Below are 19,807 nucleotides of genomic sequence, written 5' to 3' on the forward strand. Positions count from 1 at the left end.
TGTGGTCCGGTTGATGCTGTCTGTGGTTAGGTTGATGCTGTCTCTGTGGTCAGGTTGATGCTGTCTCTGTTGTCCAGGTTGATGCTGTCTCTGTGGCCAGGTGCTACTGTCTGTGCTCAGGCTTGATGCTGTCTCTGTGCCACGCGTTGATGCATGTCTCGTTGGCTAGGTTGATGCTGGCTCTCTGGCCAGGTTCATGCTGCCTCTGTGGTCGGGTTGATGCTGTCTCTGTGGCCAGGTTGATGCTGTCTCTGTGGCCTGATTGATTTTGTCTCTTTGGCTAGGTTGATGCTGCCTCTCTGGCCAGGTTGTTGCTGCCTCTGTGGTCGGGTTGATGCTGCCTCTCTGGCCAGGTTTTAGCTGCCTCTGTGGTCGGGTCGATGCTGTCTCTGTGACCGGGTTCACGCCTTTGTGGACAGGTTGATACTGTCCCTCTGGCGGGACTGATGTCACATCTTGCTTCTGTAGCTTGGTTGATAACATTTTGTGGCTGGCATGATGCCACATGTTGTGGCCGGCATGATGCCACATGTTATGGCCGGCATGATGCCACATGTTGTGGCCGGCATGATGCCACATGTTATGGCCGGCATGATGCCATATGTTGTGGCCGGCATGATGCCCACATGTTATGGCCGGCATGATGCCACATGTTGTGGCCGGCATGATGCCACATGTTGTGGCCGGCATGATGCCACATGTTGTGGTCGGCATGATGCCACATGTTGTGGCCGGCATGATGCCACATGTTGTGGTCGGCATGATGCCACATGTTATGGTCGGCATGATGCCACATGTTGTGGTCGGCATGATGCCACATGTTATGGCCGGCATGATGCCACATGTTATGGCCGGCATGATGCCACATGTTGTGGCCGGCATGATGCCACATGTTATGGCCGGCATGATGCCACATTTTGTGGCTGGCATGATGCCACATGTTGTGGCCGGCATGATGCCACATGTTATGGCCGGCATGATGCCACATGTTATGGCCGGCATGATGCCACATGTTGTGGCCGGCATGATGCCACATGTTATGGCCGGCATGATGCCACATGTTGTGGTCGGCATGATGCCACATGTTATGGCCGGCATGATGCCACATGTTGTGGCCGGCATGATGCCACATGTTATGGCCGGCATGATGCCACATGTTGTGGCCGGCATGATGCCACATGTTATGGCCGGCATGATGCCACATGTTGTGGCCGGCATGATGCCACATGTTATGGCCGGCATGATGCCACATGTTATGGTCGGCATGATGCCACATGTTGTGGTCGGCATGATGCCACATTTTGTGGCCGGCATGATGCCACATTTTGTGGCCGGCATGATGCCACATGTTGTGGCCGGCATGATGCCACATGTTGTGGCCGGCATGATGCCACATGTTATGGCCGGCATGATGCCACATGTTGTGGCCGGCATGATGCCACATGTTGTGGTCGGCATGATGCCACATGTTGTGGCCGGCATGATGCCACATGTTATGGCCGGCATGATGACACATGCTGTGGCCGGCATGATGCCACATGTTGTGGCCGGCATGATGCCACATGTTGTGGCCGGCATGATGCCACATGTTGTGGCTGGCATGATGCCACATGTTGTGGTCGGCATGATGCCACATGTTGTGGCCGGCATGATGCCACATGTTGTGGCCGGCATGATGCCACATGTTGTGGTCGGCATGATGCCACATGTTGTGGCCGGCATGATGCCACATGTTGTGGCCGGCATGATGCCACATGTTATGGCTGGCATGATGCCACATGTTGTGGTCGGCATGATGCCACATGTTGTGGTCGGCATAATGCCACATGTTGTGGTCGGCATGATGCAACATGTTATGGCCGGCATGATGCCACATGTTGTGGCCGGCATGATGCCACATGTTGTGGCCGGCATGATGCCACAAGTTATGGCCGGCATGATGCCACATGTTGTGGCCGGCATGATGCCACATGTTATGGCCGGCATGATGCCACATGTTGTGGTCGGCATGATGCCACATGTTGTGGTCGGCATGATGCCACATGTTATGGTCGGCATGATGCCACATGTTGTGGCCGGCATGATGCCACATGTTGTGGCCGGCATGATGCCACATGTTGTGGTCGGCATGATGCCACATGTTGTGGTCGGCATGATTCCACATGATGTGGTCGGCATGATGCCACATGTTGTGGTCGGCATGATGCCACATGTTGTGGCCGGCATGATGCCACATGTGGCCGGCATGATGCCACATGTTGTGGTCGGCATGATGCCACATGTTGTGGCCGGCATGATGCCACATGTGGCCGGCATGATGCCACAAGTTGTGGCCGGCATGATGCCACATGTTGTGGCTGGCATGATGCCACATGTTGTGGCCGGCATGATGCCACATGTTGTGGTCGGCATGATGCCACAAGTTGTGGCCGGCATGATGCCACATGTTGTGGCTGGCATGATGCCACATGTTGTGGCCTGCATGATGCCACATGTTGTGGGCCTGCATTATGCCACATGTTGTGGTCGGCATGATGCCACATGTTGTGGCCGGCATGATGCCACACGTTATGGCCGGCATGATGCCACATGTTGTGGCCGGCTAGATACCACATGTTATGGCCGGCATGATGCCACATGTTGGCTTTATGACGACCTCAACTCACACACCAGGACTACAATATACATGTGGCCCAACCTCAACTCACACACCAGGACTACAATATACGTGTGAACCAACCTCAACTCATACACCAGGATTACAATATACGTGTGACCCAACCTCAACTCATACACCAGGATGACAATATACGTGTGACCCAACCTCAACTCATACACCAGGATTACAATATACGTGTGAACCAACCTCAACTCATACACCAGGATGACAATATACGTGTGAACCAACCTCAACTCACACACCAGGATGACAATATACGTGTGACCCAACCTCAACTCAAAACACCAGGATTACAATATGTTTGACCCAACCTCAACTCAAACACCAGGATTACAATATACGTGTGAACCAACCTCAGCTCACACACCAGGATGACAATATACGTGTGGCCCAACCTCAACTCACACACCAGGATTACAATATACGTGTGAACCAACCTCAACTCACACACCAGGATGACAATATACGTGTGAACCAACCTCAACTCATACACCAGGATGACAATATACGTGTGACCCAACCTCAACTCACACACCAGGATTACAATATACGTGTGGCCAAACCTCAACTCACACACCAGGATTACAATATACGTGTGACCCAAACTCAACTCACACACCAGGACTACAATATACGTGTGAACCAACCTCAACTCACACACCAGGATGACAATATACGTGTGACCCAACCTCAACTCACACAACAGGATTACAATATACGTGTGACCCAACCTCAACTCACACACCAGGATTACAATATACGTGTGACCCAACCTCAACTCAAACACCAGGATTACAATATGTTTGACCCAACCTCAACTCAAACACCAGGATTACAATATACATGTGGTCCAACCTCAACTCACGCACCAGGACTACAATGTACGTGTGACCCAACCTCAACTCACACACCAGGATTACAATATACGTGTGAACCAACCTCAACTCATACACCAGGATTACAATATACGTGTGACCCAACCTCAACTCACACACCAGGATGACAATATACGTGTGAACCAACCTCAACTCATACACCAGGATTACAATATACGTGTGACCCAACCTCAACTCACACACCAGGATTACAATATACGTGTGAACCAACCTCAACTCATACACCAGGATGACAATATACGTGTGAACCAACCTCAACTCATACACCAGGATTACGAAATACGTGTGACCCAACCTCAACTCACACACACATGTTTTGGACAGTCACATGTTTACCAAATGGCGTCCTAGCTTCGTCTCTTCGATGTTTATCAACTGACTGTTATATTTCTCTCTTGTGTCTCCCCTGATGATGTGATTATTACACGAAAGTGCACTTGGGAACTTTTCGTGTTTCATTTTCCCCGTGGACTCATAGGAATATCTTGATCACGCGCAAAATTGTGATCCTTTCCAATATATATATATATATATATATATATATATATATATATATATATATATATATATATATATATATATATATATTATATATATATATATATATATATATATATATATATATATATATATATATATATATATATATATATATATATATATATATATATATATATGAGAGTTGGGGTGAGAGAGTATCATTAGATTTAAGGGAGAATAAAAAGATGTTCTGGAAGGATGTAAATAAAGTGCGTAAGACAAGGGAACAAATGGGAACTTCAGTGAAGGGGGCTAATGGGGAGGTGATAACAAGTAGTGGTGTTGTGAGAAGGAGATGGAGTGAGTATTTTGAAGGTTTGTTGAATGTGTTTGATGATAGAGTGGCAGATATAAGGTGTTTTGGTCGAGGTGGTGTGCAAAGTGAGAGGGTTAGGGAAAATGATTTGGTAAAGAGAGAAGAGGTAGTAAAAGCTTTGCGGAAGATGAAAGCCGGCAAGGCAGCAGGTTTGGATGGTATTGCAGTGGAATTTATTAAAAAAGGGGGTGACTGTATTGTTGACTGGTTGGTAAGGTTATTTAATGTATGTATGATTCATGGTGAGGTACCTGAGGATTGGCGGAATGCGTGCATAGTGCCATTGTACAAAGGCAAAGGGGATAAGAGTGAGTGCTCAAATTACAGAGGTATAAGTTTGTTGAGTATTCCTGGTAAATTATATGGGAGGGTATTGATTGAGAGGGTGAAGGCATGTACAGAGCATCAGATTGGGGAAGAGCAGTGTGGTTTCAGAAGTGGTAGAGGATGTGTGGATCAGGTGTTTGCTTTGAAGAATGTATGTGAGAAATACTTAGAAAAGCAAATGGATTTGTATGTAGCATTTATGGATCTGGAGAAGGCATATGATAGAGTTGATAGAGATGCTCTGTGGAAGGTACTAAGAATATATGGTGTGGGAAGCAAGTTGTTAGAAGCAGTGAAAAGTTTTTATCGAGGATGTAAGGCATGTGTACGTGTAGGAAGAGAGGAAAGTGATTGGTTCTCAGTGAATGTAGGTTTGCGGCAGGGGTGTGTGAGGTCTCCATGGTTGTTTAATTTGTTTATGGATGGGGTTGTTAGGAAAGTGAATGCAAGAGTTTTGGAAAGAGGGGCAAGTATGAAGTCTGTTGGGGATGGGAGAGCTTGGGAACTGAATCAGTTGTTGTTTGCTGATGATACAGCGCTGGTGGCTGACTCATGTGAGTAACTGCAGAAGCTGGTGACTGAGTTTGGTGAAGTGTGTGAAAGAAGAAAGTTAAGAGTAAATGTGAATAAGAGCAATGTTATTAGGTACCGTAGGGTTGAGGGACAAGTCAATTGGGAGGTAAGTTCGAATGGAGAAAAACTGGAGGAAGTAAAGTGTTTTAGATATCTGGGAGTGGATCTGGCAGCGGATGGAACCATGGAAGCGGAAGTGAATCATAGGGTGGGGGAGGGGGCGAAAATCCTGGGAGCCTTGAAGAATGTGTGGAAGTCGAGAACATTATCTCCGAAAGCAAAAATGGATATGTTTGAAGGAATAGTGGTTCCAACAATGTTGCATGGTTGCGAGGCGTGGGCTATGGATAGTGTGCGCAGGAGGGTGGATGTGATGGAAATGAGATGTTTGAGGACAATATGTGGTGTGAGGTGGTTTGATCGAGTAAGTAATGTAAGGGTAAGAGAGATGTGTGGAAATAAAAAGAGCGTGGTTGAGAGAGCAGAAGAGGGTGTTTTGAAATGGTTTGGTCACATGGAGAGAATGAGTGAGGAAAGATTGACCAAGAGGATATATGTGTCGGAGGTGGAGGAAACGAGGAGAAGTGGGAGACCAAATTGGAGGTGGAAAGATGGAGTGAAAAAGATTTTGAGTGATCGGGGCCTGAACATGCAGGAGGGTGAAAGGCGGGCAAGGAATAGAGTGAATTGGATCGATGTGGTATACCGGGGTCGACGTGCTGTCAATGGATTGAATCAGGGCATGTGAAGCGTCTGGGGTAAACCATGGAAAGTTCTGTGGGGCCTGCATGTGGAAAGGGAGCTGTGGTTTCGGGCATTATTGCATGACAGCCAGAGACTGAGTGTGAACGAATGGGGCCTTTGTTGTCTTTTCCTAGCGTTACCTCGCGCGCATGCAGGGGGAGGGGGTTGTCATTCCATGTGTGGCGGGCTGGCGACGGGAATGAATAAAGGCAGCAAGTATGAATTATGTACGTGTATATATGTACATGTCTGTGTATGTGTATATATGTATACGTTAAAATTTGTAGGTATGTATATGTGCGTGTGTGGACGTGTATTTACATGCATGTGTGTGTGGGTGGGTTGGGCCAGTCTTTCGTCTCATCCCTGGGGATGTTGGAGGAAGAATACTTCCCACGTATTCCCTGTGTGTCGTAGAAGGCAACCCAAAGGGGAGGGAGCGGGGGGGGGGGGGACTGGAAATCCTCCCCTCATGTATTTAATTTTCCAAAGGAAGGAACAGAGAAGGGAGCCAAGTGAGGATATTCCCTCAAAGTCTCAGTCCTCTGTTCTTAACACTCCCTGGCTCTGTTGCAAGGTAATGGTGTAGTGTACATTAATTTTGCTTTGTTACATCATTATATTGTTCTTACTATCATTATCTGTTACACAGTTATCTTAATGATATTTCATCCTTGTTATGTGATCAGGGTGGAGCAGTCACACATGCTGAGTATGGAGACTTGGGATCTGAGGCAGATGTGCCAGACCCCACCACAGGCTTGACCCTACGTCACCGCACAGCTATGCTTCGAACCTGGAACCTGGTTCGACCTGACCTGAAGGAACATGGTGCCAACTTCTTCGTAAGGTCAGGTCTATTTTGTTGCCTAACTTAACCATAATTATTTTATCTTACACATGTAAATAACATTAACATACATGCGCGATATAAAAATACATTAACATACATGCCAAATAAAAATACGTGAACATACATGTGATACACATATGAAAATAACATTATATACATGTGATACTCATATTGAAATAACATTATGTACTTATATACATGTGATACACATATTGAAATAACATTATGTTCTTATACACATATGATACACATTAAGATAACATTATGTACTTGTATAATGTGATACACGTATTTAAATAACATTATGTACTTATATACATGTGATACACATATTAAAATAACATTATGTACTTATACACATATGATACACATTGAAATAACATTATGTACTTATATAATGTGATACACATATTTAAATAACATTATGTACTTATATACATGTGATACACATATCAAAATAACATTATGTACTTATATACATGTGATACACATATCAAAATAACATTGTTATACACATATGGTACACATATTAAAATAACATTATGTACTTATATAATGTGATATACATATATAAATAACATTATGTACTTATATACATGTGATACACATATCAAAATAACATTGTTATACACATATGGTACACATATTAAAATAACATTATGTACTTATATAATGTGATATACATATATAAATAACATTATGTACTTATATACATGTGATACACATATTAGAATGATATTATGTACTTATACACATATGATACACATATTGAAATAACAGTATGTACTTATATAATGTGATACACATATTTAAATAACATCATGTACTTATATACATGTGATACACATATCAAAATAACATTTTGTACATGTGATACACATATTAAAATAACATTATGTACATGTCATACTCATATTAGAATAACATTATGTACTTATATGCATGTGATACACATATTAGAATAACATTATGTACTTATACACATATGATACACATACTAAAATGACATTATGTACTTATATAATGTGATACACATATTTGAATAACATTATGTACTCATATACGTGTGATACACATATTAAGATAACATTTTGTACTTATACACATATGATACACATATTAGATTAACATTATGTACTTTTATAATGTGATGCACATATTTAAATAACATTATGTACTTATATATCTGATACACATATTTAGATAACATTATGTACTCATACACATATGATACACATATTGAAATAACATTATGTACTTATATAATGTGATACACATATTTAGATAACATTTTGTACTTATATAGATGTGATACATTTATCAAAATAACATTATGTACATGTCATACTCATATTAGAATAACATTATGTACTTATACACATATGATACATATTAAAATAACATTATATACTTTTATAATGTCATACACATATTTAAATAACATTATGTACTTATATACATGTAATACACTTATCAAAATAACATTATGTACATGCCATACTCAGAATAACATTATGTACTTGTAGACCTGTGATACACATATTGAAATAACATTATGTACTTATATACATATGATACACATATTAAAATAACATATGTACTTATATAATGTGATACACATATTTAGATAACATTATGTACTTATATACATGTGATACACATATTTAGATAACATTATGTACTCATATACTTTTGATACACATATTAGAATAACATTATGTACATGTGATACACATATTAAAATAACATTATGTACTTGTACACATATGGTACACATATTAGAATAACATTATGTACTTATATAATGAGTGAATGTTGGGGTGAAGAGGGTGGTGAGAGTAAGTGAGCTTGGGAAGGAGACTTGTGTGAGGAAGTACCAGGAGAGACTGAGTACAGAATGGAAAAAGGTGAGAACAATGGAAGTAAGGGGAGTGGGGGAGGAATGGGATGTATTTAGGGAATCAGTGATGGATTGCGCAAAAGATGCTTGTGGCATGAGAAGAGTGGGAGGTGGGTTGATTAGAAAGGGTAGTGAGTGGTGGGATGAAGAAGTAAGAGTATTAGTGAAAGAGAAGAGAGAGGCATTTGGACGATTTTTGCAAGGGGAAAAAATGAAATTGAGTGGGAGATGTATAAAAGAAAGAGACAGGAGGTCAAGAGAAAGGTGCAAGAGGTGAAAAAAAGGGCAAATGAGAGTTGGGGTGAGAGAGTATCATTAAATTTTAGGGAGAATAAAAAGATGTTCTTGAAGGAGGTAAATAAAGTGCGTAAGACAAGGGAGCAAATGGGAACTTCAGTGAAGGGCGCAAATGGGGAGGTGATAACAAGTAGTGGTGATGTGAGAAGGAGATGGAGTGAGTATTTTGAAGGTTTGTTGAATGTGTTTGATGATAGAGTGGCAGACATAGGGTGTTTTGGTCGAGGTGGTGTGCAAAGTGAGAGGGTTAGGGAAAATGATTTGGTAAACAGAGAAGAGGTAGTAAAAGCTTTGCGGAAGATGAAAGCCGGCAAGGCAGCAGGTTTGGATGGTATTGCAGTGGAATTTATTAAAAAAGAGGGTGACTGTATTGTTGACTGGTTGGTAAGGTTATTTAATGTATGTATGACTCATGGTGAGGTGCCTGAGGATTGGCGGAATGCGTGCATAGTGCCATTGTACAAAGGCAAAGGGGATAAGAGTGAGTGCTCAAATTACAGAGGTATAAGTTTGTTGAGTATTCCTGGTAAATTATATGGGAGGGTACTGATTGAGAGGGTGAAGGCATGTACAGAGCATCAGATTGGGGAAGAGCAGTGTGGTTTCAGAAGTGGTAGAGGATGTGTGGATCAGGTGTTTGCTTTGAAGAATGTATGTGAGAAATACTTAGAAAAGCAAATGGATTTGTATGTAGCATTTATGGATCTGGAGAAGGCATATGAAAGAGTGGATAGAGATGCTCTGTGGAAGGTACTAAGAATATATGGTGTGGGAGGCAAGTTGTTAGAAGCAGTGAAAAGTTTTTATCGAGGATGTAAGGCATGTGTACGTGTAGGAAGAGAGGAAAGTGATTGGTTCTCAGTGAATGTAGGTTTGCGGCAGGGGTGTGTGATGTCTCCATGGTTGTTTAATTTGTTTATGGATGGGGTTGTTAGGGAGGTGAATGCAAGAGTTTTGGAAAGAGGGGCAAGTATGAAGTCTGTTGGGGATGAGAGAGCTTGGGAAGTGAGTCAGTTGTTGTTCGCTGATGATACAGCGCTGGTGGCTGATTCATGTGAGAAACTGCAGAAGCTGGTGACTGAGTTTGGTAAAGTGTGTGAAAAAAGAAAGTTAAGAGTAAATGTGAATAAGAGCAATGTTATTAGGTACAGTAGGGTTGAGGGTCAAGTCAATTGGGAGGTGAGTTTGAATGGAGAAAAACTGGAGGAAGTGAAGTGTTTTAGATATCTGGGAGTGGATCTGGCAGCGGATGGAACCATGGAAGCGGAAGTGGATCATAGGGTGGGGGAGGGGGCGAAAATTCTGGGAGCCTTGAAGAATGTGTGGAAGTCGAGAACATTATCTCGGAAAGCAAAAATGGGTATGTTTGAAGGAATAGTGGTTCCAGCAATGTTGTATGGTTGCGAGGCGTGGGCTATGGATAGAGTTGTGCGCAGGAGGATGGATGTGCTGGAAATGAGATGTTTGAGGACAATATGTGGTGTGAGATGGTTTGATCGAGTAAGTAACGTAAGGGTAAGAGAGATGTGTGGAAATAAAAAGAGCGTGGTTGAGAGAGCAGAAGAGGGTGTTTTGAAATGGTTCGGGCACATGGAGAGAATGAGTGAGGAAAGATTGACCGAGAGGATATATGTGTCGGAGGTGGAGGGAACGAGAAGTGAGAGACCAAATTGGAGGTGGAAAGATGGAGTGAAAAAGATTTTGTGTGATCGGGGCCTGAACATGCAGGAGGGTGAAAGGAGGGCAAGGAATAGAGTGATTTGGAGCGATGTGGTATACCGGGGTTGACGTGCTGTCAGTGGATTGAATCAGGGCATGTGGGCGTCTGGGGTAAACCATGGAAAGCTGTGTAGGTATGTATATTTGCGTGTGTGGACGTGTGTATATACATGTGTATGGGGGTGGGTTGGGCCATTTCTTTCGTCTGTTTCCTTGCGCTACCTCGCAAACGCGGGAGACAGCGACAAAGCAAAAAAAAAAAAAAAAAAACTTATATAATGTGATACACATATTTAAATAACATTATGTACTTATATATATGTGATACACATATCAAAATAACATTATGTACATGTGATACACATTAAGTTAACATTATGTACATGTGATACACATAGTGAAATAACATTATGTACTTATACACATATGATACACATTAAAATAACATTATGTTAGTTATATAATGTGATACACATATTTAGATAACATTATGTACTTATATACATGTGATACACATCAAAATAACATTATGTACATGTGATACACATATTGAAATAACATTATGTACATGTGATACTCATATGAAAATAACATTTTGTACATATGATACACGTGAAAACAAACCTACATGTGATACACATTGAAATAACATTATGTACATGTGATACTCATATGAAAATAACATTTTGTACATGTGATACTCATATGAAAATAACATTTTGTACATGTGATACACATGAAAACAAACCTACATGTGATACACATATTGAAATAACATTATGTACATGTGATACTCATATGAAAATAACATTTTGTACATGTGATACACATGAAAACAAACCTACATGTGATACACATATTGAAATAACATTATGTACATGTGATACTCATATGAAAATAACATTTTGTACATATGATACACGTGAAAACAAACCTACATGTGATACACATATTGAAATAACATTATGTACATGTGATACACATATTGAAATAACATTATGTACATGTGATACTCATATGAAAATAACATTTTGTACATGTGATACACATGAAAACAAACCTAAGCTCCTTTCAGAAAAACAATGATACAAGTAATACGGGTAATAGAAAACAGTTTCAGTAGGCAAGTTTGTGGAGGTAAGTAAGAGCATGATAGTTAAAGAACATAGTAAATATAATAAGAAACATTAATGATGAACATAACATTGGAAGATCACCCAAACTGTTTGATAAATTTGTCACGAGGACATTATGAATCCAGTCAAGCTGAAGGTGACAACTTACATATATTAAGAATTATTATATAATATTAGAACGTTACCTTCTTTATACATTTTACAACTCTCCCTTTAACAAGTTGTGGCCGATAACGTAACTTATAAAGCAACTACGTTTACACAAGACTTACGGACTAGACTTTGTGAAGAACAGCAGCAGCAGGAGTATTGAGAAGGACAAGAATGGCCCAACCCACCCACATACACATGTATATACATACACGTCCATACACGCACATATACATACCTCTACATTTCAATGTATACATATATATACATACACAGACATATACACATATACACATGTACATAATTTATACTTGCTGCCTTTATTCATTCCCGTCGCAACCCCGCCACACATGAAATGACACCCCTTCCCCTCGCACGTGCGCGAGGTAGTGCACACTCAGTCTCTAGTTGTCATGTAATAATGCACCGAAACCACAGCCTCCTTTCCACATCCAGGCCCCACAAAACTTTCCATGGTTTACCCCAGACGCTTCACTTGCCGTGGTTCAATCCACCGACAGCACGTCGACCCCGGTATACCACATCGTTCCAATTCACTCTATTCCTTGCACGCCTGTCACCCTCCTCCATGTTCACGCCTGATGGTGTGATTATTACACGAAAGTGCACTAGGGAACTTATCGTGTTTCATTTTCCCCATGGACTCGTAGGAATATCTTCATCACGTGCAAAATTGTGATCCTTTCCAATATATATATATATATATATATATATATATATATATATATATATATATATATATATATATATATATATATATATATATTAAAAAAGGGGGTGACTGTATTGTTTACTGGTTGGTAAGGTTATTTAATGTATGTATGACTCATGGTGAGGTGCCTGAGGATTGGCGGAATGCGTGCATAGTGCCATTGTACAAAGGCAAAGGGGTTAAGAGTGAGTGCTCAAATTACAGAGGTATAAGTTTGTTGAGTATTCCTGGTAAATTATATGGGAGGGTATTGATTGAGAGGGTGAAGGCATGTACAGAGCATCAGATTGGGGAAGAGCAGTGTGGTTTCAGAAGTGGTAGAGGATGTGTGGATCAGGTGTTTGCTTTGAAGAAAGTATGTGAGAAATACTTAGAAAAGCAAATGGATTTGTATGTAGCATTTATGGATCTGGAGAAGGCATATGATAGAGTTGATAGAGATGCTCTGTGGAAGGTATTAAGAATATATGGTGTGGGAGGCAAGTTGTTAGAAGCAGTGAAAAGTTTTTATCGAGGATGTAAGGCATGTGTACGTGTAGGAAGAGAGGAAAGTGATTGGTTCTCAGTGAATGTAGGTTTGCGGCAGGGGTGTGTGATGTCTCCATGGTTGTTTAATTTGTTTATGGATGGGGTTGTTAGGGAGGTGAATGCAAGAGTTTTGGAAAGAGGGGCAAGTATGAAGTCTGTTGGGGATGAGAGAGCTTGGGAAGTGAGTCAGTTGTTGTTCGCTGATGATACAGCGCTGGTGGCTGATTCATGTGAGAAACTGCAGAAGCTGGTGACTGAGTTTGGTAAAGTGTGTGGAAGAAGAAAGTTAAGAGTAAATGTGAATAAGAGCAAGGTTATTAGGTACAGTAGGGTTGAGGGTCAAGTCAGTTGGGAGGTGAGTTTGAATGGAGAAAAACTGGAGGAAGTGAAGTGTTTTAGATATCTGGGAGTGGATCTGGCAGCGGATGGAACCATGGAAGCGGAAGTGGATCATAGGGTGGGGGAGGGGGCGAAAATTCTGGGAGCCTTGAAGAATGTGTGAAAGTCGAGAACATTATCTCGGAAAGCAAAAATGGGTATGTTTGAAGGAATAGTGGTTCCAACAATGTTGTATGGTTGCGAGGCGTGGGCTATGGATAGAGTTGTGCGCAGGAGGATGGATGTGCTGGAAATGAGATGTTTGAGGACAATGTGTGGTGTGAGGTGGTTTGATCGAGTAAGTAACGTAAGGGTAAGAGAGATGTGTGGAAATAAAAAGAGCGTGGTTGAGAGAGCAGAAAAGGGTGTTTTGAAATGGTTTGGGCACATGGAGAGAATGAGTGAGGAAAGATTGACCAAGAGGATATATGTGTCGGAGGTGGAGGGAACGAGGAGAAGAGGGAGACCAAATTGGAGGTGGAAAGATGGAGTGAAAAAGATTTTGTGTGATCGGGGCCTGAACATGCAGGAGGGTGAAAGGAGGGCAAGGAATAGAGTGAATTGGAGCGATGTGGTATACCGGGGTTGACGTGCTGTCAGTGGATTGAATCAAGGCATGTGAAGCGCCTGGGGTAAACCATGGAAAGCTGTGTAGGTATGTATATTTGCGTGTGTGGACGTATGTATATACATGTGTATGGGGGTGGGTTGGGCCATTTCTTTCGTCTGTTTCCTTGCGCTACCTCGCAAACGCGGGAGACAGCGACAAAGCAAAAAAGAAAAAAAAAAAAAAAATATATATATATATATATATATATATATATATATATATATATATATATATATATATATATATATGTATATATATATAATACAGCGCTGGTGGCTGATTCATGTGAGAAACTGCAGAAGCTGGTGACTGAGTTTGGTAAAGTGTGTGAAAGAAGAAAGTTAAGAGTAAATGTGAATAAGAGCAAGGTTATTAGGTACAGTAGGGTTGAGGGTCAAGTCAATTGGGAGGTGAGTTTGAATGGAGAAAAACTGGAGGAAGTGAAGTGTTTTAGATATCTGGGAGTGGATCTGGCAGCGGATGGAACCATGGAAGCGGAAGTGGATCATAGTGTGGGGGAGGGGGCGAAAATTCTGGGAGCCTTGAAGACTGTGTGGAAGTCGAGAACATTATCTCGGAAAGCAAAAATGGGTATGTTTGAAGGAATAGTGGTTCCAACAATGTTGTATGGTTGCGAGGCGTGGGCTATGGATAGAGTTGTGCGCAGGAGGATGGATGTGCTGGAAATGAGATGTTTGAGGACAATGTGTGGTGTGAGGTGGTTTGATCGAGTAAGTAACGTAAGGGTAAGAGAGATGTGTGGAAATAAAAAGAGCGTGGTTGAGAGAGCAGAAGAGGGTGTTTTGAAATGGTTTGGGCACATGGAGAGAATGAGTGAGGAAAGATTGACCAAGAGGATATATGTGTCGGAGGTGGAGGGAACGAGGAGAAGAGGGAGACCAAATTGGAGGTGGAAAGATGGAGTGAAAAAGATTTTGTGTGATCGGGGCCTGAACATGCAGGAGGGTGAAAGGAGGGCAAGGAATAGAGTGAATTGGAGCGATGTGGTATACCGGGGTTGACGTGCTGTCAGTGGATTGAATCAAGGCATGTGAAGCGTCTGGGGTAAACCATGGAAAGCTGTGTAGGTATGTATATTTGCGTGTGTGGACGTATGTATATACATGTGTATGGGGGTGGGTTGGGCCATTTCTTTCGTCTGTTTCCTTGCGCTACCTCGCAAACGCGGGAGACAGCGACAAAGCAAAAAAAAAAAAAAAAAATATATATATTGGAAAGGATCACAATTTTGCGCGCGATCAAGATATTCCTATGAGTCCACGGGGAAAATGAAACACGAAAAGTTTCAAGTGCACTTTCGTGTAATAATCACATCATCAGGGGAGACACCAGAGAGAAATATAACAGTCAGTTGATATACATCGAAGAGACGAAGCTATGACCCCATTTGGTAAACATGTGATATATATATATCACATGAAGTCTGTTGGGGATGAGAGAGTTTGAGAAGTGAGTCAGTTGTTGTCCGCTGATGATACAGTGCTGGTGGCTGATTCATGTGAGAAACTGCAGAAGCTGGTGACTGAGTTTGGTAAAGTGTGTGAAAGAAGAAAGTTAAGAGTAAATGTGAATAAGAGCAAGGTTATTAGGTACAGTAAGGGTTGAGGGTCAAGTCAATTGGGAGGTAAGTTTGAATGGAGAAAAACTGGAGGAAGTAAAGTGTTTTAGATATCTGGGAGTGGATCTGGCAGCGGATGGAACCATGGAAGTGGAAGTGGATCATAGGGTGGGTGAGGGGGCGAAAATCCTGGGAGCCTTGAAGAATGTGTGGAAGTCGAGAACATTATCTCGGAAAGCAAAAATGGGTATGTTTGAAGGAATAGTGGTTCCAACAATGTTGTATGGTTGCGAGGCGTGGGCTATGGATAGAGTTGTGCGCAGGAGGATGGATGTGCTGGAAATGAGATGTTTGAGGACAATGTGTGGTGTGAGGTGGTTTGATCGAGTAAGTAACGTAAGGGTAAGAGAGATATGTGGAAATAAAAAGAGCGTGGTTGAGAGAGCAGAAGAGGGTGTTTTGAAATGGTTTGGGCACATGGAGAGAATGAGTGAGGTAAGATTGACCAAGAGGATATATGTGTCGGAGGTGGAGGGAACGAGGAGAAGTGGGAGACCAAATTGGAGGTGGAAAGATGGAGTGAAAAAGATTTTGTGTGATCGGGGCCTGAACATGCAGGAGGGTGAAAGGAGGGCAAGGAGTAGAGTGAATTGGATCGATGTGGTATACCGGGGTTGACGTGGTGTCAGTGGTTTGAATCAGGGCATGTGAAGCGTCTGGGGTAAACCATGGAAAGCTGTGTAGGTATGTATATTTGCGGTTGTGGACGTACTTATATACATGTGTATGGGGGTGGGTTGGGCCATTTCTTTCGTCTGTTTCCTTGCGCTACCTCGCAAACGCGGGAGACAGCGACAAAGTATAAAAAAAAAAAAAAAAAAAAATATATATATATATATATATATATATATATATATATATATATATATATAAGAATCAACACATATTGAGGGAACGTTATAGCTGAGAACACTACATATAATGAAGGGATATTATAGCTGAGAACACTACATATAATAAAGGGATATTATAGCTGAGAACAATAGAGTATGTATATAAAGACTTAGTACGGACTTGGGAAAACTTTTTTTTGTGTTGAACACTGGAATAAGTTACCATCAGACGTAGTGAATGGTAAGACTATAAGGACCTTTCCAAAATTCTTATAGACAAATATTTTATAAATCTAGGTATACCCTGAGAAAAATATCAGAATTAAATTGTATAAATGACAGCATTAATGTGGACAGTAGAAGTCAAATGCAAAGTAGCGAAGTGTCGGTGTTAGCTTAAAAAAAATACTGTTGAGTGGAATTACGTTTTGTTGTCACGTTAAAATCTTTTTTTATTTTTTCTTTACAACACAACCCAGTCGTGGACCAATCAGGCCTCCAGTTGCCTATCTTTCTCAGGTAAACACATAACAACATAACCCACAACATCTACAGTAAAAACAACTTTACTGTGGTCAATGTTATGACAGTCCTCCACCATATGTTCTTTAGGCCAATTATCACGACCTCCTACACTAACTAAACATGTGAACCAGACCAGGTTAAGTGTCCGTCCATGACGGTAGCTCTCATTATCACGACCTCCTACACTAACTAAACATGTGAACCAGACCAGGTTAAGTGTCCGTCCATGACGGTAGCTCTCATTATCACGACCTCCTACACTAACTAAACATGTGAACCAGACCAGGTTAAGTGACCGTCCATGACGGTAGCTCTCATTCTTGCAGACTTTTCCGCAGTGAGCCAAGTCTTAAGACCAGATTTAAGGGGTTTGCCAACAAGACGAATGAGGAGCTATTGAGTAACAAGAGACTGGCAGCTCACGGCACAACGGTCAGTATGGATCATGTACACTACGGTCAGTATGGATCACATACACTACGGTCAGTATGGATCATGTACACTACGGTCAGTATGGATCACATACACTACGGTCAGTATGGATCACATACACTACGGTCAGTATGGACCACATACACTACGGTCAGTATGGATCATGTACACTACGGTCAGTATGGATCACATACACTACGGTCAGTATAGATCGCATACACTACGGTCAGTATGGATCATGTACACTACGGTCAGTATGGATCATGTACACTACGGTCAGTATGGACCACATACACTACGGTCAGTATGGATCATGTACACTACGGTCAGTATGGATCACGTACACTACGGTCAGTATAGATCGCATACACTACGGTCAGTATGGATCATGTACACTACGGTCAGTATGGATCACATACACTACGGTCAGTATGGACCACATACACTACGGTCAGTATGGATCATGTACACTACGGTCAGTATGGATCACATACACTACGGTCAGTATGGATCACATACACTACGGTCAGTATGGACCACATACACTACGGTCAGTATGGATCATGTACACTACGGTCAGTATGGACCACATACACTACGGTCAGTATGGATCATATACACTACGGTCAGTATGAATCACGTACACTACGGTCAGTATAGATCGCATACACTACGGTCAGTATGGATCATGTACACTACGGTCAGTATGGATCACATACACTACGGTCAGTATGGACCACATACACTACGGTCAGTATGAATCATGTACACTACGGTCAGTATGGATCACATACACTACGGTCAGTTTGGATCATGTACACTACGGTCAGTATGGATCACATACACTACGGTCAGTATGGATCACGTACACTACGGTCAGTATGGATCACATCCACTACGGTCAGTATGGATCACGTACACTACGGTCAGTATGGATCACATACACTACGGTCAGTATGGATCATGTACACTACGGTCAGTATGGATCACATACACTACGGTCAGTATGGATCACGTACACTACGGTCAGTATGGATCACATACACTACGGTCAGTATGGATCATGTACACTACGGTCAGTATGGATCATGTACACTACGGTCAGTATGGATCACATACACTACGGTCAGTATGGATCATGTACACTACGGTCAGTATGGATCACATACACTACGGTCAGTATGGACCACATACACTACGGTCAATATGGATCATGTACACTACGGTCAGTATGGATCATGCACAGTACGGTCAGTATGGATCACATACACTACGGTCAGTATGGATCACATACACTACGGTCAGTATGGATCACATACACTACGGTCAGTATGGTTCACATATTCCACGGTTAGTATGGATCACATATATCACGGTCAGTATGGATCACATAAACTACGGTCAGTATGGACCACATACACTACGGTCAGTATGGATCACGTACACTACGGTCAGTATGGATCACATACACTACGGTCAGTATGGATCATGTACACTACGGTCAGTATGGATCACATACACTACGGTCAGTATGGATCATGTACACTACGGTCAGTATGGACCACATACACTACGGTCAGTATGGATCATGTACACTACGGTCAGTATGGATCACATACACTACGGTCAGTATGGATCACATACACTACGGTCAGTATGGACCACATTCACTACGGTCAGTATTGATCATGTACACTACGGTCAGTATGGATCATGTACACTACGGTCAGTATGGATCACATACACTACGGTCAGTATGGATCACATACACTACGGTCAGTATGGATCACATATTCCACGGTCAGTACGGATCACATACACTACGGTCAATATGGACCACATACACTACGGTCAGTATGGACCACATACACTACGGTCAGTATGGATCACGTACACTACGGTCAGTATGGATCACATACACTACGGTCAGTATGGATCATGTACACTACGGTCAGTATGGATCACATACACTACGGTCAGTATGGATCACATACACTA

The 19,807-nt window shown here is 41.9% G+C and overlaps 1 protein-coding gene across 1 annotated transcript in view; it reads left to right on the plus strand.

The window, feature by feature from the left end:
* The first annotated feature begins 567 nt into the window (after nucleotides 1–567).
* Nucleotides 568–19,807, plus strand: part of LOC139753622 (globin-like) — a 44,944-nt gene continuing 25,704 nt past the window's right edge. Inside the window, exons 1-3 of the mRNA XM_071670238.1 lie at nucleotides 568–638; nucleotides 6,729–6,926; nucleotides 17,704–17,809. Coding sequence (XP_071526339.1) covers nucleotides 568–638; nucleotides 6,729–6,926; nucleotides 17,704–17,809 — 375 coding nt within the window. The remainder of the gene's footprint in view (nucleotides 639–6,728; nucleotides 6,927–17,703; nucleotides 17,810–19,807) is intronic.

The sequence above is a fragment of the Panulirus ornatus genome, chromosome 15 (assembly GCF_036320965.1).
Source record: "Panulirus ornatus isolate Po-2019 chromosome 15, ASM3632096v1, whole genome shotgun sequence".
In the NCBI taxonomy this organism is placed as follows: Eukaryota; Metazoa; Arthropoda; class Malacostraca; order Decapoda; family Palinuridae; genus Panulirus; species Panulirus ornatus.